At 45.5% G+C, this 26,162-nt stretch overlaps 2 protein-coding genes across 2 annotated transcripts; both read right to left on the reverse strand.

Moving 5' to 3' along the window:
• Positions 1–870: 870 nt before the first annotated feature.
• Positions 871–6,669, reverse strand: PRSS50 (serine protease 50). The gene is made up of 6 exons (XM_053598838.1): positions 6,564–6,669; positions 6,306–6,470; positions 4,492–4,654; positions 3,179–3,462; positions 1,496–1,662; positions 871–1,113 (listed from the first exon to the last, which is right to left on the reverse strand). The coding sequence occupies exons 1-6, from the start codon at positions 6,667–6,669 to the stop codon at positions 877–879; spliced, it is 1,122 nt and encodes a 373-aa protein (XP_053454813.1). The 3' UTR covers positions 871–876.
• Positions 6,670–8,170: 1,501 nt separating this feature from the next.
• Positions 8,171–22,869, reverse strand: LOC128591167 (putative serine protease 46). Its single transcript, XM_053598523.1, has 4 exons — positions 22,785–22,869; positions 19,103–19,280; positions 18,681–18,940; positions 8,171–8,593 (listed from the first exon to the last, which is right to left on the reverse strand). Exons 1-4 carry the CDS (start codon positions 22,867–22,869, stop codon positions 8,589–8,591), a joined length of 528 nt encoding a protein of 175 aa, XP_053454498.1. The 3' UTR covers positions 8,171–8,588.
• Positions 22,870–26,162: the final 3,293 nt, after the last annotated feature.

Raw genomic sequence — 26,162 nt, forward strand, 5'->3', positions numbered from 1 at the left:
TGGGGTCATAGGGGCAGAGAGAGGGAGAGATTGAAGAAGTCCCTGCCAGGAAAGCTAAGTACTCTGCCACCAGAATATAGCAGCCAGCTACTCTCTTCCCACATGAAGGGTGGACAAAAGTGATTCTACCAGACAGGCCAGAACTCTCTTTGTACCCAGGCAGCAGAAATACAGAGGGGCAGGAGCCATTCAAGGTCACACAGAAGTAAGTTGGTAAAGACTAGGAAAGTCCAGGCCTGGGCTCTATCTTGGGGCCTCCACCAGCCCTTTCTGGATAGACAAGCTGCTGATGGTAAAGTAAGGTCTGATCCCAGTGGGCACCTGCCTGAGTCTCCAGGCTGAGAAGAGAGCTAGAAGGTCAAAGTTCACTATGGTTCTAGCCCCTGGTCAAGGAGAACCTGACTCCCACCAGTGAATCACAGAAAGAATACACTCACCTTCCAGGCCAGCCAGAGCTACACTCTCACCCCAGCCTCTAACCTTTTCTTGGCAGCCCCAGCTTCAGCCTGGGAAATATGTTCTAAGCCCTCCATCATCTGACCCCTTCACACTCTCTCCACCTTCTGCAGGAGCCACCCTGAACCTCTGGATGGAGGCGGATCCTAGGGGCTCTGCACTTATAAACTGCCCACCCCCCTCTGGTTCACCTGTTTCCCACTAGAGCAGGCCCAGGCAGTGAGGGGCCTCCACGGCCCAGGAAGGAGGAGGCACAGGAGACAGAAGTGTTTAATTGAGCAGCTGGTCTCTGCCCTGCAAGGTACGGTTGTGAGAGCGGCATGTGCAGCATGCTGGGCACAAGGGCAGGGGAACCTGGGAGGGGACACACCAGGGAGGGTACACACCAGGGAGGACACACCAGGGAGGGTACACAGAGTGTCAGAGAGCAGCAAGGAGGCTAAGCGGGAGTGGAAGTGCTATGAGCAGGGCCCTGGAGGGGGCCATCATGGCCAGGGGCTGCCCATTGAGCAGTTCCCAGATCCACTGTTGGTAGGAGGGGATGTGCAGGTAGATAGGTGGGGCCTTGCTCTCCCGGCAGCCTGCACCCCAGCTCACCACTCCCACTAGGTACCACGTGCCCTCCATAGAGCAGACCAAAGGCTCACCAGACATCTCCTGCGGGAAAGGTGGAATAAAAAGGGTCAGGGAGGCCAGGTGAGGCCAGAGGCAGATGTAACCCAATCAGGGACAAGCAAACTGCCCTCACACTAGGTCCTCCACAGCCCCCCAATGTCAACACAAGTGAGAGGTGCTCTGGACCCAGGAGATCTCTCTCGAAGGGCTTCATCTCCCCTCTTTAGCACCCACCCTCCATCTCCCTCCACCCTCCCATCTCCAACCTCTATGTCCACTCCTAAACCCCACCTCTCTCATCGCATCCTCCCCTGCCCCTCACCCATCTCTGACCGGCACCCCTCAGGTCCCGTCACTAAGCTCCCCCGTCCCCCATCCTGGCCAGGTGCCCTTGGAGGTAAGTGAGCAGGGGAGATGTGCTTACATAGCAGAACTGTTCCCTGTTGACATCCTGTGCACAAATCATCTGGGAATTGATGACATGAATCATGGAAGGAATTTTTGAGAACCTGTGGTAGAAGTCATCACACTCCTTATTGTTCAGGATGGTGACTTCCTTCTCCTGAATGGTCCGGAACTGGGGCCATATGCCTGTGCGACAGGGCCCCATTAAGATGCCACTAGCCTCATCCTCATTCTCTTTCCGCTCTCTCCCACTTCCCCAGCCCCCTCTACTTGCCACCCAGTGGCCATGGAGATCTCTCCTTGCACACCCTCCTTCTACCTGGTACCCCTAGGGCCCTTGATACAGAGATCCCAGAGCAGGCTGCCCTCGTGACCTGGCCATGCTGGACTTGCTCTGGCTTCCTGCAGAGCCCACCCACTGAGTCCTCCTAGCATCCCCTCCACTCCCACCTCAACATCTTGGCTTTTGCCATTCCTTCTATCCCAAACACCTGCCAAGCCTCTCTCAGGTCTAAATCTCTCCTGTTCTTCAAGCCTCCCCAAACTTGGCTTTCCCAGACCCCCTCCATGGGTCCCAGGCACTGCTTCCTCTTCTCCTCTCCCCCATCAGTGTGCCTCTGTCTCTGGCCTGAGTTCCTGTCAGACAGGAGACTTTGGGTTGTTCCCAGCTATTCCATGGCACGGACAGGCCATGCCAGGGTTAGGTTTAGGGCTGGGGTTAGGGCCACAGCATAGTTGGAAAGTCACCCCCACCTCTCCCATATGGGCTGAAGCCCTCATGGGCTGTTTGGAGTAAGATGGTTCCTTGAGGGCGGCGCCTGTGGCTCAATGAGTAGGGCGCCGGCCCCATATGCCGAGGGTGGCGTGTTCAAACCCAGCCCCGGCCAAACTGCAACAAAAAAATAGCCCGGCGTTGTGGCGGGTGCCTGTAGTCCCAGCTGCTTGGGAGGCTGAGGCAAGAGAATCACGGAAGCCCAAGAGTTAGAGGTTGCTGTGAGCCGTGTGACGCCACGGCACTCTACCCGAGGGCTGTACAGTGTGACTCTGTCTCTACAAAAAATAAAAATAAAAATAAAAATAAAAAGATGGTTCCTTGAAGCCACAAAGCAGGGCATTCTCTCTTATGGGTTGGGGGCTCCCTGAAGGGAGGGGCATTCCTACAGTCTATCAGGAAATGAATCATTGGATGTGTTTGAGAGAATATTCCTGCTCTCTCCTAAATTGGGGTGACAAGGGATTGAGGCCCACTGAGGGGAGGAAGGAACCATGAATAGATCCCAAGTGACTCCCAACCTCTACATGCAGATTGCCCCTAGTGAGCCATGAGGGCACTGCTTGGAAGCATTCTCCAGACATGGAACCCTGCCCTCTACTGCAATTTGAGGATGCCCTGGGGTTGTATGTGGACTGCAGATTATTACTCTGTGTCCTCTCAGCCTCCAAGGAAGTTCTGTTTACATGCCCTGGCCTTGCTGAGGATTCGAGAGCAATCGGAGTACTCTGCAGCCTAAGTGGCTGTAATGTGTTCACTACTGAAACCTTCGAGAGAAAGGAGACCTCAGAGGTACGAGCTTAACAGGAAAGTCCTGGAGGCAGTGGGCTCCCTGGGGAAGGTGCTCAGAAGTATCTGACCCTGATGGCACCCTGGTCTGCACCCCAGTCTTCTTCCCACCCATCATAATCTGGGAAGGCTCTGACTCACCATCAACCTTGGGAAGTCCCCAGCCCGTCACAGTGCAGAGGGCATGCTCCTGCAGCACAAAGTCCAAGCCAGGCAGGCATATGGGCCAGATATACTTGCTGTATTGGAGCACCTGCTTAAGCTTGAGGAGGCCAATGTTGTTGGCCCGGCCAATCCAGGACCAGTACCGCTGGGCCCGGTACTTGCTGTTCACAATAACCTGGAGCACTGGGACGTCAGAAGTAGTCTGTGTCACCTGATCAATCCACGGACTCCCTATCCTCACTGAATACAAAACGTCATGCCTAGGGGAACCATGAGGGAGTCTGCAGTCAGCTCCAGGCATCCTGCCCCTGCCTCCAGCCCCTCCCTTCCTGCCCACTGAACAAATCCAGGGAGGCCACCCACCTGCTTCCAGCACCCCGAGCCTTCTCAAAACAGACATGAACAAGGCCCTGCACATACTGTGTGGTCTGATCCTCACAACCTTTCATTCTATCAAGGGGGAAACTGAGGCTCAGAGCAAGGCTAAGTGTACTACTCAAAGCTGCACAGGTAGGAAGATGTAGAGCTGGGATGTGGACCCAGTTTGCTCTGGTTGCAAACTCTGGACTCTTTCTGGTATCCCATGCCCCATGACCTGGAGGAGCAGAGGCCCTGCGCAGTCAGCTATTGCCTGGCTCTCTCACTGCCATCCTTGCCTTTCCCTTAGAGTCTCTGTGTTGACCTTTAGGCCTGGAACATGCTTCTCCAAGGGTCAGCTCTCAGCCAGCACAGACATCACCCTCATGGCCCTCCCCGGCCCTGGAACATCAGCATACCCATTCTTTTGTCCCCACACAGACCAAACTCCTCTGTGAACATCTGTCTTCTCCCCTATCAAGCTGAGAGGGATAGTCCATTCTCTCTCTGTCCCCAGTGCACAGGCCAAGGCCTGGCTCAAGGGAGTGTCAGAGACTGTTGATCGAAAAAAGGAGGAAACAAGGAAGTGGGACGCAAGGGGGTGGATGAAAGCACTAGGACCTTCCTCCTCAGGAGAGGAGGCGAGAAGCCAGACAAATGGCCTCTGAGCCTCCATTCCCTATTTGTGGAATGAATGCACAAGACTGGGGGGCCAGATAAGGAAAGCACAGGGTGGGAACACTCAAAAGACTGGCTCCCAGAAAAGAATTTGCAGGACCCACCCCCACTCGCTTGGAGCCAGGGTGAGATGGGGCTGGGATTGTGGGGTTCCATAGCGGGCACAGCCACCTCTGCCACTGATAGACTAGCTGGGGAGGTTGGGGGGTGACCGGGCCTCTCTACCCACCCATCCCCACAGGGCCCCAACTCACTGGATCAGGCAGTGGGCCACAGTCAGCACCCACCGGGAGGCAATGAGGGTGCCTGCACACACATGTGTGCCATTGGCCCGCACACTGACCATCCATGGCCACCGCCGAGCCATAGCCTCTGGGTCCCTGAGGGTGGGGTCTTGCTCGTGGGAGAAGCCGCAGGCTGAGGAGGAACATAAGAGGTTTTTGAGGAATGGGCCCTTCCCTATACCCCTATCTGTTTGACTTGACCTCCTACTTCTCCAGCCACCAGCCCACACCAATGCAACGGTATTCCTTTTCCACTTGTTACCACAGAATGATGCTGTCCACCAGTGGACTGGGGTCTCCAGCCTCGGGAGGGGCTCAGCACTGCCCAGCTATCTCTTTCCCAGTTCCCATAGCTTGGGCCCTAAAGCATCCCCAGCTGACCAGCCCAGTGTACCACTTGCCCCTTTGTCCTGCCCAGCAGTCACTCAGCTCCAGCCAGACCCTTCACAAACTCATCTGTTTCCATCTGGTTCCATCCTCACCCAGCTTCAGCTAAGGCAGATGCCTCTCCCTCCTCTGGGAACCCCTCCTTTGATTCACTGAGAGGAAAACAGATGGCCCAACAAAAAAAAAAAAAAAAAGGGCAATATATATGAACAGGCATATTTCAAGGAGGAAACCCCAGGAGCAAATGACCACAGAAGCTGCCCAGCCTGGTCAGTCCTCAGGGAATTCAGACTCAAATCGTAATAAGATTCTGCTCTGTACCACCTGCCTGGCAAAAACTAAATGTCTGTGATTCTGAGTGTTGGTAAGGATTAGCAACTCAGAATCCACTGCTGCTGGGAGTGTCACCTGCTGCAGCCACCTTGGAAAGCAGTTGTTCTGAACTGAAGATGCATACATTCAACATCCCAACAGTCCTGCCCCTAGATGTTTTCCAGTGGGTTGTAAAATCAACATAAGTGAGCTATGACCAGATTTTTAAAGACTAACATAGGAAAGAGGATGTCAGCATGCACAGAGAACTGCTAGGTCCTGTTTGTGAGACTATCTGTGGCAGCTGAATGGCATGCATGGAGTCCCAGGGTAATTATTTCTGTTTTTTGTTGCTGTTGTTGTTTGTTTTGTTTTGTTTTTTTGAGACAGAGTCTCACTATGTCACCCTTGGTAAACTGCTGTGGCATCACAGGTCACAGCAACCTCAAACTCTTGGGCTTAAGCGATTCTCTTGCCTCAGCTTCCCGAGTAGCTGGGACTTCAGGCGCCCACCACAATGCCCGGCTATTTGTTGTTGTTGTTATTGTTGTTGTCGTTGTTTAGCAGGCCCAAGCCGGGCTGGAACCCACCAGCCTCGGTGTATGTGGCTGGTGCCCTAATCAATGAGCTACGAGTGCGGAGCCAGGATAAGTATTTCTTATGTGAGTCTCAATTAAACATGCTTGAACGCCACTGCTCAAGAGAACGTCTTTACAGACAGGCCCCACAGACACCTGAAAGCTGTGCTGAAGATTCCCAAGGTCTCTGGCTGGGAGCCTGGGTCAGGGGCAGGCCAAGTAAGAACCTGAGGCTAGAGGAGCCACCAGCCCCACTGCCAGCTCATGGAGGCGGGAACGGGAAGCCCATCCAAACAAGGCTCCTCTGACATTCCTGCCTCCTCCTCCTACCTCATCCCTGAAGATCTGTTCCTCTAGGCTGAGCAAGGAAGTGGCCGGCAGTTACCGCTCAATAAAGAAGGAAAGTCTCTTTTACCACCACTCCTCTGCCCTTTCCTCTCCTATCCCTTACAGTGGGGTAAAATTCCTCAGACACCTTCCTTGCCCCCTGGAGTCTGTGGTACTTACTATGGTAAAAGTCGGGTTCAGAAACAGGTGATTGTGTCTGGACGGTGGTCATGTCCTCTTGGGAAAGGCGAGGCGGGTCTGAAGGACAGGTGGCTTCGCTAGCGCAGGGGACCCCGGGGTCGGCTGTGGACAGGGTCCCAAGGGCTTGCCCTGAGCCCAAGCAACCTGCGGAAGGATACAGCGTGGATCAGATGAGGCTGACAGGGCTGAGTGAGGAAGTGAGCGGGATGGAGGAGTGGGGGGCGGGGTGTGGCTTACCAGCGCGTAGAACCAACAACAACAGGAGGGTACAGGCATGGGTGGCGGCGGAGGTCCCTGGGCTCTGCCCGCGGGCGTGGGCGTGTGTTCCGCACCGGGGCACCATCCCGAGTCAGCAGCAACTGCGCCTCTCTGTGGCGCCCCCGTGCGCGCCCGGATGGCGCCCCCCATGGGCCGCACGCAGTGGTCTCCGGTGCGGGTGAGAGTGCTCCCGGGCCGGTGTGTGCAGGCGCCCCCCAGTGGCCACTCTCCCGTGAGCTCCTGGTGTCTGACGCGAGGATGCCCCCTAGCGACTGGCCACCGGTTTGCCTCCCAGGCAGCTGTCTGCCCTCCTTGTCCTCTTCTCCTCTCCCTTGTCTGGACCAACCAGTTTCCTGGGATCGCTTGACCTAACCTAACCTCCACAAGTTCCTGGACCTCCTCACCCCTGCCGCCCATTGCCCTGCACTGGTTCATGCTGTCACCCTCCCATAATGAGATGAAGACCAAACCTGAGACTCTCCAAGTGGCCCCATCTTCTCAGCCTGATAACGACAGTGGAATTTTGCCCCAGCACGGAAATTAAGCAGATTAACGTGTTTTAAATAACGATTTTTAAAGACCGCATCATCTTAAGCTACTATGCATCCCAAACCTCCACTCAGCAAATGTCCTTGCTTCACCAATCCATCTGCTTACAGTTTAGGAAAGATGGCACAGGCGAAGGGGCCGTCCACCAACAAAGAGTGGCGGTTACCACTGGACCATTGTGGGAGCTGGAGATCACTTTGCATATTAGAATTTTGGGAACACTTTGATGGTTAAATGACACAGGTGGATAATTTTAATTTTAATACATTTTAAAAGTAGGGTGGGGGAGACACTCAAGCGGTCCATTTCATGATCCAATCACTAAAAAGACAGCAAATCACACCATTCCCTTTTGGTGGCCCAGAGGGGCAGTGTGGCTGGCTGCTCTGAACCTGAGACCTACCAAATCTGAGGGGCTCCCTCACTTCCTCTCACAGGGGACTCAGCCTGGCTAGCTTGGGCCAGCCTTCTTTACTCTCTGGAGTCTGAGGAAGGCCCTGACAGCTCCTAGGGAGCTTAGGGTATAGTCACCGCACACATTTACCATCCAAGTAGGCTCTCTGCCCTGTCTTCCACCATCTATCCCTGCCAGGGAAGGAAGAGGAACTGGTCAAGTTCTGCAGACCCTCGGGGGAGGATAAGAGGGGTGGGGAGACACCTGTGGGTTCCAGAACACAGACCACAAATGTGGGTCTTGAATCTGGCCATTGTAGGTTTCATGGGAAGAAGCCAGCCCTTGCAGGAAGGCCTGAAGGAAAGTGTTCATCAGATACCCAGGGTAGGGCTGTAGGGCCCTGAGGGATTGCTGGAGTGCTGGAATAACTAAGCAGGAGATGCAAACCCACATTTGGCAGAAGGAACTAGAGCTCATGAGAGGAACATTCTGCCAAGGTCACACAACAAGCACAAGACAGACCTGGGCTAAGGCTATCAGGGGCAGCTCAGTTTGAGAGGGCAGTCAGGATTGGTGGGGGTGAGGGAAGTTCTGAAGGACTCTGGTTAAGGTCAAGAAGAAAGAAGAAAACTTCAATGGCTCCAAGTTCTAGAGAATCTTCATTGAACAACTGAAAATGCAATGGCTCTGGGACCCTCCCCAAGGTCACTCTGCTCTGCCATCCTGTGCAACCTCTGGTCTCTACTTCTCCTGAGAGAAGAGTAGAGGGGAGGGAAGCAGCCTCTGGGAGGGGCTATCCCGGCAACACCGCTTAGAGGAGCCACAGGGAGCCCAAGGAGACCAGCAGAATGTAGCCAGTGAGGAAGACTGGGCTCCAGAAAGCAGGGCTAGCCCTACTGAGGAACCTCATGTCAGCAACCTGAGTCCTGATCCAGTGGGTAAAGTAGGAGGTGCTGGTGTAGATGCCTGGGTAATGGCGCCGGCCACAGCTAAAGCTCCAGCTCACCACACCCATCTGAATCCAGGTGTTGTTCACTTGGCAGACAAGGGAGCTGCCAGAGTTACCCTGCAGAGGAGAGGAAGGGAGGCATGAGGATGGCAGCAGAAGGGCCTGCTCACCCTGAGCCATAGCAGCCGCATGTTCTTCCCGAGGATGAGGTCAGTGATGCACAGCTATACCCTAGGGCCCAAGCTTGGAACCACGCTGGCCTCTCTCCTTCATTCTCCTGCTAACTTCTCTCTGACTGTAATTCCCCAGTCCCTTCCTCTGCCTTCCCCTCAAATCCTGGTGGGCCTCCAAGGTGTGGCCCTTGATCTTCTTTCCTATAACTCTACTTTGCTGAGTGAGCTGTTTGAAATACAAACCAGCCTTCCTCTTTTTGTGCAGACACAGGTGCGCATAATGTTTACAATGGCATATGAAAAGATCATAGTTGTTATTTCTGTTGATGGTAGATTTCTTAGGATTTTTTAAAACTTTCTTAAAGTTGGAAAATTTTATAAGTCAGAAAAATGACTTACAGTAATTCATTTTTTAACCATAATGCAAACCAAGATTTACAGGACATTAATAAAGAGTGTGTAGGATCCTTCAAGAAAAAAAATTAATAAAACTATGAGAATATAAAAGAAGACCTACATTAATGTGCAGGTATACCATTGTTCATAGACAAGACAACTTAAAACAATATAAAAATGTCAATGCTCAGGTTCCAGCAGTAGGGAAGATAAGATGCCCTGATCAATCTATTGCCAAAAATAACTAAAAATGCGGGATTTTTAAAAATTATCATTTTAAATGCATGGGTGAATCGACAAGAGGAAATCTTAAAAATATGGAGCAGGAAAAGAGAGTGAGGTGTGAGGGCCTTCTTTGCCAGGAGATCACCCTATTGCCAGCTTCCTGACCTCTTGGCAAGGCAGGAACCCATCCCCTAGAAGTATTAGAGAGGTTTAAATAAAACAGATTCTTAAATTGAAACTTTTGTTTTTTTTGTTTTTTGAGACAGAATCTCACCATGTCACCGTAGGTAGACTGCCATGACGCCACATCCCACAGCAACCTCAAACTCCCAGGCTCAAGCGATTCTCTTGCCTCAGCTTCCCAAGTAGATGGGACTACAGGCGCCTGCCACAACGCCTGGCTATATTTTTGTTGCAGTTGTTGTTGTTTAGCTGACCCAGGAAAAGTTCGAACCACCAGCCTTGGTGCCTGTGGCTGGTACCGTAACCACTGTGCTAGGCACACCCAGCCATTAAGTTAAAACTTTTAATGGGACAGGGTCTTTAATAACTGATAGTGCTTGAAAATTATGAACTCTGCCCAAAACAGTGTTTGGGGGAGGAAAGAAGCTTTGACATAGGGCATGTGGAGACAATTATTTGAAAGAATAAAACCATTTAATAAGAATGCCTTAACAAATTGAAACTCCTCAAAAAATAATTACAGGAGGGGATATGTAGAACAATATAATTTATACAAATTAAAATACACACAAAACAATACTATGTATTTTTCGATGATACAGACATCTTTACAAACACAGATTTCAGGAGGTGTCTTTGGGGGAAGGAAATTGGAAAATGAAGGCGAAAATCAAACCAGAAAATCAAACAAAAGAAATTATTCCTTATCATCATCAATTATTTACCAGTGTACATTCAGCTTAAGACATTTGAAATTAATAAAAACAAACAGGGGATAATTTAGAAAGTAGAAAAATCATTGATTTGGAAAATGAAATAATAGTTTGTTCTTAACAACAACAAAATAAACACCTTGTAAGTCTTACCAAGAAAACAGGAAGAGAAGGAAAATACAAACACTTCTAGTTTGAGTAGAAAAGAAACTAGGAAAGAAACTCTTTAATGATTTAAATTCTACACGAAATGAATAATTTCTAAGAAAATGCAAATCATTTAGACTAATTTAAAGATTGATAGAAAACCTCACAAGTCCAACAACTATTGGCAAAACAACTTAAAATATTACCCAAGAATAATCACTTAAAGGAGAACAGGCCTATCTGGTTTCTTAGGGGACTTCTATCCAATGTTCAAGGAGATTATGTGCTATTTCAAATGTTCCAGAACACGGACAAATATTTTTGAAGAGAAGCATAGTCCTGATGCTACAATCTGACAAAGGGGTGCCTTACTCTATACACCCTAAAGTGGAGTCCAGCTTCATCAGAGGGTAAAAAAAAAAAAAGCTGGATGAATTGTGCCACATCAGAGGACTATTTGTTCCCCAAGGTCAATACCTTTCCTGGGCCCAACGTTATCCCATACCTGGCCCAGAGCTCAGCACACAATGTCTATTACATGAATAAATAAATTAAGACATGTTCTCTTTTTATTTTTTATTATTTATTTATTTTTGAGACAGAGTCTCACTATGTAGCCCTTGGTAGAGTGCCATGGCAGCACAGCTCACAGCAACCTCACACTCTTGGGCTTAAGCAATTCTCTTGCCTCAGCCTCCCAAGTAGCTGGGACTATAGGCGCCTGCCACAATGCCCGGCTATTTTTAGAGACAAAGTCTCATTCTTGTTCAAGCTGGTCTCCAACATACTTCATGAGGAGACAATCCACCCACCTTGGCCTCCCAGAGTGCTGGCATTACAGGCGTGAGCCACCGTACTGGCCTATAAGACATGTTCTAAAAAAAATACATTATGAATCTGAATCCAAAAGATGAATGAAACAAAAGTACACCATGATGTACTCAGCCCTACTATGAAACTAATTTATGGCTTTCATATGAAAGCTATAACCCAGTTATAACCTAAGAATATGGGGAAGGGGGAGAGGGAGGGGAGGGAGGGAAGAGAATGGACGGAGGGAAGGTGATTGGTGGAATTAAATACCTGCTGTGCATCTTACAAGGGTACATGTGAAACTTAGTAAATATAGAATATAAATGTCTTAACACAATAACTAAGAAAATGCCAGGAAGGCTATGTTAACCAGTGTGATGAAAATGTGTCAAACAGTCTATAAAACCAGTGTATGGTGCCCCATGATCGCATTAATGTACACAGATATGATTTAATTAAAAAAAAAAAAGTACACCATGACCACAGAGGAGTGACCCTGGAATGCAGGGTGAATTTTGACCAGAGGAATCTGTTCAAGGAACTGACTCAGCACGCCAAGTTATAGCATAGAGACATGCTCATAGCTGCAGAAAACACATTCATAAAGCCGAACATGCATTCCTGAAATACAATGCCATTCTAAAACAGAAAGGAATGGCTTTCCTTGACAGATTATATGCCATATTGGCACCATGAAATGGTTTATGAGGAAGAATCAGAAGCACTTCCATCAAGATCAGCAACAAGAGAAAACATAGCTATGATTCCTGGCTTTTGGGGGGAAAGAGAGGTACCCAAAACAATGAAAACAGTAAAAATAGGGCGGCACCTGTGGCTCAAAGGAGTAGGGCGCCAGCCCCATATACCGGAGGTGGTGGGTTCAAACCCAGCCCCGGCCAAAAACTAAAACAAACAAACAACAACGATAAAAAAAAAAAAAAAACAGTAAAAATAGAAATAAAAGAGGTGAAATTATTACTAATTGCAGCTCATATGAGTACAGGCCTGAAAAATCCAAGAGTCAACAAAACTTGTAGATAGCCTCAGCGCCCCAGCACAGTGGTTACTGTGCCAGCTACATACACTGAGGGTGGCAGGTTCGAACCCAGCCCGGCCAGCTAAACAACTGCAACAAAAAAACAGCTGGGCATTGTGGTGGGCGCCTGTGGTCCCAGCTACTTGGGAGGCTGAGGCAAAAGAATCACTTGGGCCCAAGACTTCGAGGTTGCTGTGAGTTGTGACGCCACAGCACTCTTCTGAGGGCAACATAGTAAGATTCTGTCTCAAAAAAAAAAAAAACTTGTATATATAAGAAAAGTTTAGTAAGCTGACCTCCCAGATACTTTCAACAAGATAAGTCATGGGGATGGAAATGAAGCAAGCTAAATTGCAGGAAGGTCCTGGCCTTGCTAAGGAGGTTGTAGATATTGCTTACCTCCATGTGATAATTCAATTTTAAATATGTACGTGGAAAATATAAGATGATAAGTAGTAGAATGAGTTTTACATATTTAACTTCTAAACCACTAAAAGAGAAAAGTGGAGTGAAGAAAAAAAATCAAACCAAAATGTAAACTAGGAGAACAAAAGAAACCCAATCTTCCTGGTAAATCCATTAAAGGACAGTCTCTCAGATGTGTTAAGAAAAAATAGCTTTCAGCTTTATGTTGTTTATAAGAGATACACCTAAAACTAAATGATATATTGTCTCCTGAAAGGCAGTAGTTTTTCTGGAATACAGTTCTGGACATTTTCAATTAGAAGAAAAAGAAATAGGCATACATTGAAAAGAAGGCAAATTCATCATTATTTGCAGATGATATGTCTCTAGGCCTACAAAATTGAAGAAAATCAGCTAGATCCAGAAAGGTTGCTTATTACAAAATGAATACACAAAAATCTGTAATATAAACAGAAAATATATTGCTCACAATAAGAACGTAGTATATAGCATCTAGGAAAGACTTTAAGAAACAGCATGCAGTAACCACATGGAGAAAGCTACAAACTTCTGCTCTATGGACATAAAGAAATAGAGCAGAATAAAGAGACTGTTTTCCTTAAAATAATATATTAATTTCCACCAAAATTCCCACGTGGTTTTTTTTTTTTATAACATTATTGTAAGATTGTTGAACTAGAATGAGCATGGGAAAACATCCAGGTATATCCTTTAAAAGAAGAAAAATGAAGGAGGACTTGCCTTTTTTTTTTTTTTCCACATACAAAAAAGAATTATAGGCCAGGCGCAGTGACACATCCTGGTAATCCTGGCTCCTTGGGAGGCCGAGATGAGAGGATTCCTTGAGCTCAGGAGTTCAAGATTAGCCTGAGCAAGAGCAAGACTCCGTCTCTAAAAACAGAGCTCAAATGTCTGTCAATAGGAGAATGGTTAAATAGACTATGACATAGCCGCATGAGAGAATTATTACTCAGCAGTTAAGCAGAATGAAACATTTATATGGTATATAGAGACATAGAAAAGAGTAGAAGATATATTTTAAGTAAAAATGTTAAAGTTAGAGAATAAAATTATGTAACAGTCTTTTGTTAAAAATCAAAACTAGGAACTTATTTAGGGCTTTATAAATACATAAAGAAGTGTTAGGGATATAATCTGAACAATTTAGAGTGGAAATTTCTAGATAGTTCAATTACAGGAAGGTCCCATTTTCTAATTTTTTTTTTTTTTTATTGTTAGGGATTCATTGAGGGTACAATAAGCCAGGTTACACTGATTGCAATTGTTAGGTAAAGTCCCTCTTGCAATCATGTCTTGCCCCCATAAAGTGTGACACACACCAAGGCCCCACCCACCTCCCTCCTTCCCTCTTTCTGTTTCCCCCCCATAACCATAATTGTCATTAATTGTCCTCATATCAAAATTGAGTACATAGGATTCATGCTTCTCCATTCTTGTGATGCTTTACTAAGAATAATGTCTTCCACGTCCATCCAGGTTAATACGAAGGATGTAAAGTCTCCATTTTTTTTAATGGCTGAATAGTATTCCATGGTATACATATACCACAGCTTGTTAATCCATTCCTGGGTTGGTGGGCATTTAGGCTGTTTCCACATTTTGGCAATTGTAAATTGAGCTGCAATAAACAGTCTAGTACAAGTGTCCTTATGATAAAAGGATTTCTTTCCTTCTGGGTAGATGCCCAGTAATGGGATTGCAGGATCAAATGGGAGGTCTAGGTTGAGTGCTTTGAGGTTTCTCCGTACTTCCTTCCAGAAAGGTTGTACTAGTTTGCAGTCCCACCAGCAGTGTAAAAGTGTTCCCTTCTCTCCACATCCACGCCAGCATCTGCAGTTTTGAGATTCTGTGATGTGGGCCATTCTCACTGGGGTTAGATGATATCTCAGGGTTGTTTTGATTTGCATTTCTCTAATATATAGAGATGATGAACATTTTTTCATGTGTTTGTTAGCCATTCGTCTGTCATCTTTAGAGAAAGTTCTATTCATGTCTCTTGCCCATTGATATAAGGGATTGTTGGCTTTTTTCATGTGGATTAATTTGAGTTCTCTATAGATCCTAGTTATCAAGCTTTTGTCTGATTGAAAATATGCAAATATCCTTTCCCATTGTGTAGGTTGTCTCTTTGCTTTGGTTATTGTCTCCTTAGCTGTACAGAAGCTTTTCAGTTGAATGAAGTCCCATTTGTTTATTTTTGTTGTTGTTGCAATTGCCATGGCAGTCTTCTTCACGAAGTCTTTCCCCAGGCCAATATCTTCCAGTGTTTTTCCTATGCTTTCTTGGAGGATTTTTATTGTTTCATGCCTTAAGTTTAAGTCCTTTATCCATCTTGAATCAATTTTTGTGAGTGGGGAAAGGTGTGGGTCCAGTTTCAGTCTTTTACATGTAGACATCCAGTTCTCCTAACACCATTTATTGAATAGGGAGTCTTTCCCCCAAGGTATGTTCTTGTTTGGTTTATCAAAGATTAATGTAAAATGTTAGTTTCATTTCTTGGTTTTCAATTCGATTCCAAGTGTCTATGTCTCTGTTTTTGTGCCAGTACCATGCTGTCTTGAGCACTATGGCTTTGTAGTACAGACTAAAATCTGGTATGCTGATGCCCCCAGCTTTATTTTTGTTACAGAGAACTGCCTTAGCTATACGGGGTTTTTTCCGGTTCCATACAAAACACAGAATCATTTTTTCCAAATCTTGAAAGTACGATGTTGGTATTTTGATAGGAATGGCATTGAATAGGTAGATTGCTTTGAGAAGTATAGACATTTTAACAATGTTGATTCTTCCCATCCATGAGCATGGTATGTTCTTCCATTTGTTAATATCCTCTGCTATTTCCTTTCTGAGGATTTCATAGTTTTCTCTATAGAGGTCCTTCACCTCCTTCGTTAGGTATATTCCTAGGTATTTCATTTTCTTTGAGACTATGGTGAAGGGAGTTGTGTCCTTAATTATCTTCTCATCTTGACTGTTATTGGTGTACACAAAGGCTACTGACTTGTGGACATTGATTTTATATCCTGAAACATTACTGTATTTTTTGATGACTTCTAGGAGTCTTGTGGTTGAGTCTTTGGGGTTCTCTAAGTATAAGATCATGTCGTCAGCAAAGAGGGAGAGTTTGACCTCCTCTGCTCCCATTTGGATTCCCTTTATTTCCTTGTCTTGCCTAATTGTATTGGCTAGAACTTCCAGCACTATGTTGAATAGTAAAGGTGACAGAGGACAACCTTGTCTGGTTCCAGTTCTAAGAGGAAAAGCTTTCAGTTTTACTCCATTCAGTAAAATATTGGCTGTGGGTTTGTCATAGATAGCTTCAATCAGTTTTAGAAATGTGCCACCTATGCCTATACTCTTCAGTGTTCTAATTAGAAAAAGATGCTGGATTTTATCAAATGCTTTTTCTGCATCTATTGAGAGGATCGTGTGATCTTTATTTTTGCCTCTGTTAATGTGGTGGATAACGTTTATAGACTTGCATATGTTAAACCAGCCTTGCATCCCTCCATTTTCTAATTTTTGCAAGTTATGTGTTATTTTCTTTTTCACACAATGTGTGCATCTCCTTCCAAAATCAGAAAATATAATATTTTTAAATGAGGTAGTAACAATGGAATCACAAAGTAAAAATTTAAGAGATGAATTAAAAGTTTAATCAAAGGTGATTTCATGACATTAAACGCTTTAAATACAAAACAAGACAGAGTAAATTTTTCTGCTGAAGAAGACATAAAAAGAAAAACGAATCAAGCCCAAGTGATAGTTGACAAATTAGTACAAAAAGAAAATAATGAAATAAATGTTTAAAAAATTGTTGCCACTGCATTATAGCCTGGGCAACAGAGCAAGACCATCTCGAAAAATAAAAAAACTTTAACCACATGTCAGGCACCAAATAAGTCTCAACATATTCCACATAACTGGTGTCACTATAGAACTTGCCCTATGGCTATAAGGAAACTCAGTTGGAAATCAATAACAACAACAAAAATTTGCATGGGTAAAAATGAAATTATATAAAATATTTAGAATTGGATGATAATAAAAATACTTCATACCAATATTTGTGGCATGAAGCTAATGCAATGTTTAGAGGGAAATTTATAGTCTTAACTGCCTATATGAGAAAGGAATATCAAAAATGCATTATCTAAGAGACGAACTCAAGAATTTAGCCCCTGTGTATACGATATACAGAAACTGGATATATGAGAGAGGTGATGATAGAGCAGGAAATGACTTTTACAATAAATGGTACTGAGACCATTGGTAGTCCACCTGAGGAAATAAATAAAAATAAATTCCAATCTATTCACAAAATGAATGTGATGGGGATTGAAAAATGTAGAAGCCAAAATTTCCAAACTTTCAGGAAAAAAAATGCAGGAGAATGTCTTTATAACCTCAGGAAAAGGAAAGGTTTCTTAAATAAGACACAAAAAGCATCAATCAGAAAGGAAAACATGATATATTTGATTAAAGTAAAATCTAAATTGCTGTTCAGAAAAGGACTGTATACAGAAAATGAAAAGATAAATGGAAAACTGGGAGAAGATATTTGCAATATACACAATGAACAAAGAATTGGTATTCAGAATATTTAAATATAATAAAAAGAAAAAGGCAAATGCTAGAAAAGTGTGCAAAGCATATGAATAAGTGATTCATAGAAAATGAATCAGTAAATAAACATATGAAAAGATGTACAACTGCACTAGTAATTGAGGACATGTACATTGCAACCACAATTCAGGCATGACTCCTAAAAGCCCTCTCTTTGCCCATAGACCCCACACTCCACACCTGACAAGTGTCCATGCCCCATTCTGAGCTGGCACACAGCACGTCATCCCCAATGAATTTCTTCTGGTCCTTCAAGAAGAGGAATTGGTATCGTTGTTTGCAGATATCATTGTTTATGATCCTGACAGCCATCTCCTGAACACTGTAGGGGGGCTTTGGGGTCACTGAAAAGAGAGAGAGCCTGCCTCATCATCCCCTCAACTTTTCAGCATATCTCCATCTCAAAGTTGTCCACACTCACTAATGTGGGAGAAAGGGCCACTTCCCAGGATGGTGATTTATAAAGGCCCGAGTCCACAGCCTGACTTTCAGAAAGTCCCCAGCTCATTAAAAAGACTAAGCGAAAGTCTCTCAAGGGGCTTGGAGCACTATCTAGGCATCAGATGAAGACAAGGATAGATTTCCCCAATAATTCAGGTTCTATGAGAGGAGCTGAGCACTGTTCCATGCCCACCAGCAAGGTGGCAAGACCCCAGAATCCAGAGGGTGAGACCACCTGTAAAGCAAGACCCTAAAAAAAGGCTCCCATATTCTAAGACCCTACGATAGCGCCAATAGGGCCAGACCTCCAGGAATTATGTATGCCTCAAAATAACCACGGGGCATGATGGCCAGGGAGGCCTCTTCAATGCCTCAGTATCTCCTGAGATCATGGTTTCCTTGCCACCTACAGACTGAAAATCCCATTAATAGCCAAGGACCAATTTCCTGCCATGCTGCAGGGTGAGGGCTTGGCATTGGATTTAACTTTAACTTTGGAAACTGAGATCCATGCAGGCCATGTGTATCTATACATTATGGTACTGTATCTTTGTATCAAGAAGTCAGGACAGGCTGAGCATGGTGGCTCACACCTGTAATCCTAGCACTCTGGGAGGCCAGGGCTGGTGGATTACTTGAGATCAGGAGTTTGAGACCAGCCTAAGCAAGAGGGAGACCCCCATCTCTACCAAAAATAGAAAAATGAGCTGGGCGTGGTGGTGCTTGCCTATAGTACCAGCTACTTGGGTGGCTGAGGCAAGAGGATTACTTGAGCCCAGCAGTTTGAGGTTGCTGTGAGCTAGGCTGACACCACAGCACTATCTACCCAGGGCAAGAGAGTGAGACTCTGTCTAAAGAAAAAAAAGTCAGGAGGGTGTATAGCACATGGGTGTGTTCAGGAAATGTTTGCAACTGAGTGAATAAAGGAGTGAACAAATGAGCCTGTGGTAGCACTGTGTTCTGAAAAGGCAGGTTTCTTGGAACCTGTGCCCGGCTTCACTTACCTTTTTTTCCTGTAAATCCCCACCCGATCACCCAGCATGAGCTTCCGATAGGTGGCTTGAATCTGTTGTTGGGGAGGCAGACGGGCTGGATAAGGGGGGACCAGGAGACAGGGTCCCTGAGCTTCAGTAGGGCAATGTCCTGGGACATGCGATTGTTGTAATCCTCATTAATCACGATGCGAGTGAGCGGGAACTGAGTGCCGTTTTCTGGAAGGTGCTGGACTCCCACCATCACAGAGTACTGTATGGGGTCCTTAGATCTACAGGGTCATGGGTAGGAGGCAGATGGCGAGCAATAAGGCTGTAAGTGGTTGGAGTAATAGAGCCTGAGTACAGGGCTACCCAGCCAGACCCCCTACTCCCAGATCCCCAGATGTACAAGGGCCCCTCAGGCTGGGGGCTAGGCTGGCCACCTGACTGACCTCTGGAAGCAGTGCGCAGCTGTGAGGACCCACTGGCGGTGGATGAGGGAGCCACTGCAAATGTACGCTCCCAGGAACAGGATGCTCACCTGCCACGGCCACTTGCCTACCTCCACCAGCTTCCCCTTCACCATCTTGCAGGATACATTGGTGCGACCGCAGGCCAGGAACCAGGGTCCTGAAGAAAGAGCCTCTCAGGCAGCAAAGGGCCACCGTCACAGCCCTGAACACAACGGACTGTTAAGACAGAGCTGCTGCCAGCCCTGTCACAAGCAGCCACTGCCATGTGCACATGTGAGGAGGGCCTTTTCCCACTGGCCACTGAGAGGCAACAGGCACCCCATATTATAAAGACAGCTCCCCAACAGTGAGTACCAAACAGTCCTTCAGGGCTTGTTAGGAGCGTCACTCGGGACTCATCATTGCCCATAGTTTACATAAACAGATGGTTGGGGGAGTGAAGGAGAAGAGAGAATCATGAGCTGTAAGCTGGGGGTAGGTGATGGGATACAAGGGTAGGGCTACTGCTACCTGTCTGTTGTACCCAAATGAAATGTCACCTTGTACAACCCCATAGCCCTCCTTGACACTGGCCACGTCCCTGGGGCTGAGTCTTTGTGGCCACACAAGGAAGTGAGCACAGATGCTTATCCATTCCCCAACAGCAGGGGTGAGAGGAGGGGAGCTGTACCAAACTGCATTGCGACTTACATTTTATTTATTTATTTATTTATTTTATTGTTGGGCATTCATTGAGGGTACAAAGATCCAGGTTATACTAATTACATTTGTCAGGTAAAGTCCCTCTCATAAATGTGTTCCTCCCCCAAGAGGTATGCCAAACACCATGACGCCCACCACCCCCCTCCATCCTGCCCTCTCTCCGCTCCCCCATTCCCCCACCCCCCACCGTGTACTAGGTCATCAATTATCCTCATATCAAAATTGAGTACATTCGGGACTGACATTTTAAACTGGACCAGCCTTGTTTGGCACAGGTATTTAATAATTAAATTTCATAAATATAAGAAAACGAAAGTTTCTACAGCAAGGATTAGAGACCAAGATTAAAGGAAAATGAAAAGGTTTCCAATCTAGCCTGCTATCAAGTTCAGGCTAGTCAACAAACTGTTCCATGTGATAACAAACCTCCTCTTAAGAAGCAAAGCTGAATGTAAATTTATGCCATCACAAGCTGTCCTGGCTGCAGAAAGCCTTTACTCAGCACACAGTACCAAGCAGAGCATTAGGGAGTCAGCATCAGCAGCCAAGGCTATCCCTAGCCCCGGGGGGCTGTGATGAGTGGTGGTAGGAAGGGACACAGGAATAAACAGACAAGGCTGATATCTATGGTGACCTGTACGTAGTAGCAGAAACATCTACCAGCCACAGATCATTGACATTTGGACTCACTAATCCTGTGTGTCCCAAGATGTAAATGGCCAGTCCCCTTGCCACAGACTTCGTGGCTGGATGTGTTCACCTTCGACCAGTGGCTTTCATGGGGATCCACAGACATTCCCCTGCCTCCCACACCTCCATGGAGTGCTGCCTTGCCTTGCCTGCTCACCTTGCCATTCTCCTCCATCTCCCTTTCCATCAGCTGTCCTATTTTCTGCCTCCTCCAGGAGGAGCCACCCTTCCGGCTCTTCACACACACCATGATGAGTATATGGCTACTTTCTTGTTCTGATGACAGCCTGCCCCAATCAAGACTGTTCCACTTTGGAAGAAAGGTTTCTAGAGATTTGCTTTTTCCTTCCTCACAAGCTGAGGCCCTGTGGAGCCTGCAGAAAGAACTTCACCACATTAAAAAGTGACAGCCCTGGAGACGGGGTGGGCTTCACTTTGGTGCTCTCTACTCTCAAGTTGAATTCCTCTGGGTCTCAAAGAACAGCACTCAGCCAGGCGCGGTAGCTCATGCCTGTAATCCTAGCACTCTATGAGGCCAAGACGGGTAGACTGCTTTGAGCTCAGGAGTTCAAGATCAGCCTGAGCTGGAGCAAGACCCCCATCTCTACTTAAAAAAAAAAAGAAATAGAAAAAACTAGCCAGGCATAGTGGTGCATCCCAGCTACTCAGGACTCTGAGGCAAGAGGATCTCTTGAATCCAGGAGTTTGAGGTTGCTATGAGGTGTAATGCCAAGGCACTCTACCCAGGGTGACAGAGTAAGACTCTGTCTGAAAAAAAAAAAAAAGCACTCCTCAAAATTCATGTCCAGGACAACGTGGTCTCCAACTTCCTTCCCCAAAACCTTACATAGAATTTTCAGGATCTACCCTTGAGATGCCAGCACCAAGTACAGCAGCCAAATCTAAGAGGAGCCGTGATAGGTTATTTGGGGGTGCAAAGTATCACAGATCACCCTTGTCGCAGGCACAATGTCACCATTTCATGTACAGTACTCAGAGATTCAAATGGATTCCACTTCAGACTGTCTCCACCTTTTCTTGGAGTTCTAGAATCAGAGCACCTCACTTACCAGCAGTGCTCTCATGTCATTTCCCACTCTCACACATGGTCACAGGGAGATATCTATTGGCCCTATGACCTCTGGCTCCACAAGGTCATGTCCCCACACCCATCTTCACATCATCATAGGCACAGAAGTCCTCTATGTGGAGCCACACACATTCTCACCACCCCTAAAACATCACATATTCAAGGGCAGCACAGCACAGTTAAGAGTAGGAAACCACCGTTCATTCATTTACTCATTTACTCAGTCACTCATTCAATGAGGCACTAACTAGAGGTAGAGTCACAGAGTGATGGGCAAAGACAAGTCCTTGAGTTGGAGGCCACATCCCCATTCACAGATGCCACTGTAGCATGTTTTCTGCCAAGCAGCAGAATCAGCAGCTGACAGGTGACCTGAGCCAGAGTTCCTGCCACAAAATCTCCTCTGGTAGTTGGTTAGGGTAGAAGCCTAAGACTCTCTGTCACTTGTCATCTCAAACTTTTCACTCCCAAGAGTCTACTGAAAACTGGTATTGATTCATGGCTCACTACTCACAAATCCTGGGCTTGCTACTGTTAATTGAGGCCACTGGTAAAGCTCCCCTGAGAGAGTGTTGAGATGTAACAGGACCTGACACAGGGTGGACACTCACATATCACTTCATCATCATCACAAGTATGGGTCTCTTTTGACTCTGCCTCTCAAACAAGCTCACTCCACAGATGTCAGTTTGTTCCCTGTTTTTAATAAAGCTCTTCCCTCATGTGTTCATGGTCACCCTGGAAATTGAAACTGCCCTAGTACCATATGGGTTCCCAGTCTGCTGAGGATGTACCCATCAGAATATGGATAAACATGGGCGGCGCCTGTGGCTCAGTCAGTAGGGCACCGGCCCCATATACCGAGGGTGGCGGGTTCAAACCCGGCCCCGGCCAAACTGCAACCAAAAAATAGCTGGGTGTTGTGCGGGCGCCTGTAGTCCCAGCTACTCGGGAGGCTGAGGCAAGAGAATCGCTTAAGCCCAGGAGTTGGAGGTTGCTGTGAGCTGGGTGAGGCCACGGCACTCTACCAAGGGCTATAAAGTGAGACTCTGTCTCTACAAAAAAAAAAAAAAAAAGAATATGGATAAACAGAGGCCCTTTGGGCATGAGAACAACTGACATAGGCACTCAGGCAAACAGATCCCCTTTACCCTCTGTCCCTTGTCCCTGAAGCCCTACCTTCAACATAGAGCTGATTGTCTAATCTGGCAGAAGAAAATGGAGATGTGGGAAGGCCCTGAAGATCCCCTGACCCACATGCCATGGCAAGTAAATGTCCAGTCCTTACAATCCTTCTACTGGATGTGAGGAAAGGGGGAGGGGCATCTCCACTGGTTAATGATTCTAGAACTCTTGGTTTGTTTATTCAGGACAGCAGGGAGAGGCCTCTGCCCCAGTTGGTGGCTTACCTGGCTGTGGCAACAGCAAGACTCTAAGAAAGAAGTGGTATGGTCATGGCAAGGCAGGTATTGCTGCTGTCAGAAACCTCTCTGGAATAGTGTGCCTGGTGCCTGGCCTGTGACAGTGCCTCTTGCGCCCAGCTCTTAGCACTATACCCAGTGCCCAGCTTTGGCCTTGATGGGTGCCCTGTGCCTAGTTCTGGGCCTATGACACCATGATGTGTCTGGCTTGCGACAGTGCCTGGTGCCTTCCACAAGCTCCTTTGTGAAGCCTCTCTGAAGGCCTCCTTGAAGGTGTGGAAAATAAGGCTCTATGAGGGAGATTGAGTTCCTATGATGTATGATGAAGTGGAACTGGAGTTTTCCTTTTTTCCTCAGGGTGTGTATTTTAACAAATGACATCTTGCCCTCCCCACCACTTCACTGAAGATCCCGCCTCCCAAAGATTCTCACAATGCCCATGAAGACAGACCACTTTTGATCCACCCATTGTCAACTGCTGCCAAAGATGTAGAAGAATGAGGTTGTTCACACACTGCTGGAGGAGGTGGAACTGGCGTGACCCCTGTAGAAAGCCATTAAGAATCATTTAGTAGAGCAGAAAGTATGCCTATCCCACAACCCGCAGGTCCACTCCTGGTGGTTCCACTCCTAGAAGCAGCATGTATGCAGAAGGAAAGAAGCACAAGACTGTTCACCGCAGCACTGTTGGGAAGAGCCCAGGCTGGAAACTACCCAAGTGCCATCCAAGGTGGAAGAGAGGCACAGAACACTCCACAGCAATGAGAATGGATGGTCTGCTGCTCACACAGCTGAGTGGTGGTGCTCATAAACCTATTATGGGTGAGGCCAGGCACGGTGGCTCACACCTGTAATCCTGGCACTTTGGGAGGCCAGTATTGGTAGATCACTTGAACTCAGGAGTCTGAGATCTAAGCAAAAGCAAGAGCATGTCTCTACCAAAAATAGAAAAACTAGCCAGGCATTGTGGCAGGCGCTGAAGTCCCAGCTACTTGGGAGGCTGCAGGAAGAGGATCTCTTGAGTCCAAGAGTTTGAGCTTGCTGTGAGCTTTGATGACGCCAGGGCACTCTACCCAGGGAAACAGAGTAAGACTCTGTCTCAAAAGTAAAATTAAAAAAAACCTCCTATGGGTAAAAGAAGTCAAATACAAAAAGGTACAGATTGTATGAAATTCAAAAACAGGCAAAACAAATTAATTTTAAGGATATTATAGAAAAATCAAGGACATTATTAACCCTAAAATCAGATTCCCTAAAAAAAGGGAAGAGAGAAAGAGGAGAGAGAAAGTCTAGAACAGTAGTTCTCAACCTGTGGGTTGCTACTCCTTTGGGGGTTGAACAACTCTTTCACAGGGGTCGCCAGAATACATCCTGCATGTCAGATATTTACATTATGATTCATAACAGTAGCAAAATTACAGTTATGAAGTAGCAAAGAAAATAATTTTATGGTTGGGGTCACCACAATATGTGGAACTGTATTAAAGGGTCGTGGCATTAGGAAGGTTGAGAACCACTGCTCCAGAAAAACAGAAATCCTATTTATTCTTCTGCCTTAAAATAATACTTTGGAGGGAAACAATAAATTAATCGATAAAACAAGACAACTTAATAAAAATCAAGCATATCTGTGATTCAACTAATGTGAATGCATAAAATTCTACTTTTAAAAGACAAAAATTCTTATTTGGGTAAAAAACATTCACTCATTTATTAAACACATCTAAAATAAAGTGACATAAAGAAGGCGAAAGCATAAAGATAGGCAAAAATGTCAAAAGTAGAAATGACAATGTTAATCTCTGAAAATGATTCAAGACAAATGATTTAAACAAAAAAGTCATTTTATGTTGAAAAAAGGCACAAATTACAATGATATATGACATGATGAAGTTCTGTCTACCCATAAAATGACATCAAACATACCAAGAAAAATCAATCACCAATATATAAGAAATTGAAAAACTTTATTTATAGTGTCAGAGTCTCCTCCAACTCACTATGACTTTGAGAGACAGAATAGCTTTAAAAATCAACCACATATCAGATGACTAAGACAGCCACAACTTCCCTAAATGCTGAACTAGTTTGGACCACATTTTTTAATCATGATGAAACTAAACAAGGATTTTAAACAAAATAAACCAAATTATTTAAAATTTTAAAAAATAAACCTTGCCAAATTAATATGAATAAATATACTCTATAAACTACTTAGAAAGTATTAATAATTAAAGCAAAGCATTTTTTAAAAACTTCTTGGGTGTATCCAAGGCAAATTCATAACTTCAAGGGCATTTATTATTGAATAACAATGAAAATAAATGAATTAAATACTCAAATTAAGAAACTATAAAAGGTACAAAATAAACCATGGGAAACTTATAGTTAACAAGTACAAAACATAGAATTATGCCTTATTCAATTAGTTCAGCCAGAAGGAAGAATGAAACCTTGATGGATCTTTGAATAAAATAAGTACTATTAAATAAGACCAAAAAAGGCATATTTTATTTTCACAGAGTGTAACCCTGTGATGCAACAACAGGCATGAACCTCCTATTCCCTAACAGCACAGCTTTGAAACATATAAAGCACAAATTGTTAGAACTTCAAGAAAAAACAAATAACTTTTTGTGACAAACCTCTAAGAAATCAACAGATTGTGCGGCCATAAAATATTTGAGGTGTTGAGTGACACAATCAACAAGCCTGATCCAATCAATTGTAACTCAAACTTTGCTCTGAAACACTTTCAAACACACATGAAACATTCACTAAGACTGACAAAGTATTAGCCACAAATAAAACCTCAATAAACTTATCAAAATACAGAAATAAACTAAATCAATATACAGTCATGTATCGTTTGGCAATGGGGATATGTTCTAAGAAATGTGCTGTAGGGTGATTTCATCATTGTGTAAACATCACAGAGTATACTTACACAAACCTAGATGGTATAAATGTTTTTATTTATATGTTTTTTATATGCAAAACCAAATGTCCAGAACCATTGCTACACATCAATAATTGCCCCCATTTGATCTGTAATGCTAATATCAAGTGCTATATATCAGGTTCCTATATATGCTCCATTACAATAAACACTTATCCAGCACATGATTGTAATGAT

This window comes from Nycticebus coucang, chromosome 8 (genome assembly GCF_027406575.1).
Source record: "Nycticebus coucang isolate mNycCou1 chromosome 8, mNycCou1.pri, whole genome shotgun sequence".
In the NCBI taxonomy this organism is placed as follows: domain Eukaryota; kingdom Metazoa; phylum Chordata; class Mammalia; order Primates; family Lorisidae; genus Nycticebus; species Nycticebus coucang.

Coding starts and splice junctions, on each gene's coding strand:
- PRSS50 (XM_053598838.1), bottom strand. CDS start 6,669: ATGGTGCCCCGGTGCGGAACACACGCCCACGCCCGCGGGCAGAGCCCA. Junction 3,463..4,491: donor GTGGCCCACTGCCTGATCCA/GTGAGTTGGGGC, acceptor TGGTTCCCCTAG/GCATGACGTTTTGTATTCAG. Junction 1,114..1,495: donor ACAGGGAACAGTTCTGCTAT/GTAAGCACATCT, acceptor CCTTTCCCGCAG/GAGATGTCTGGTGAGCCTTT.
- LOC128591167 (XM_053598523.1), bottom strand. CDS start 22,869: ATGGCATGTGGGTCAGGGGATCTTCAGGGCCTTCCCACATCTCCATTT. Junction 19,281..22,784: donor CAATCAGCTCTATGTTGAAG/GTAGGGCTTCAG, acceptor CTCTTTCTTCAG/GACCCTGGTTCCTGGCCTGC. Junction 18,941..19,102: donor GCTGCGCACTGCTTCCAGAG/GTCAGTCAGGTG, acceptor ATGACCCTGTAG/ATCTAAGGACCCCATACAGT.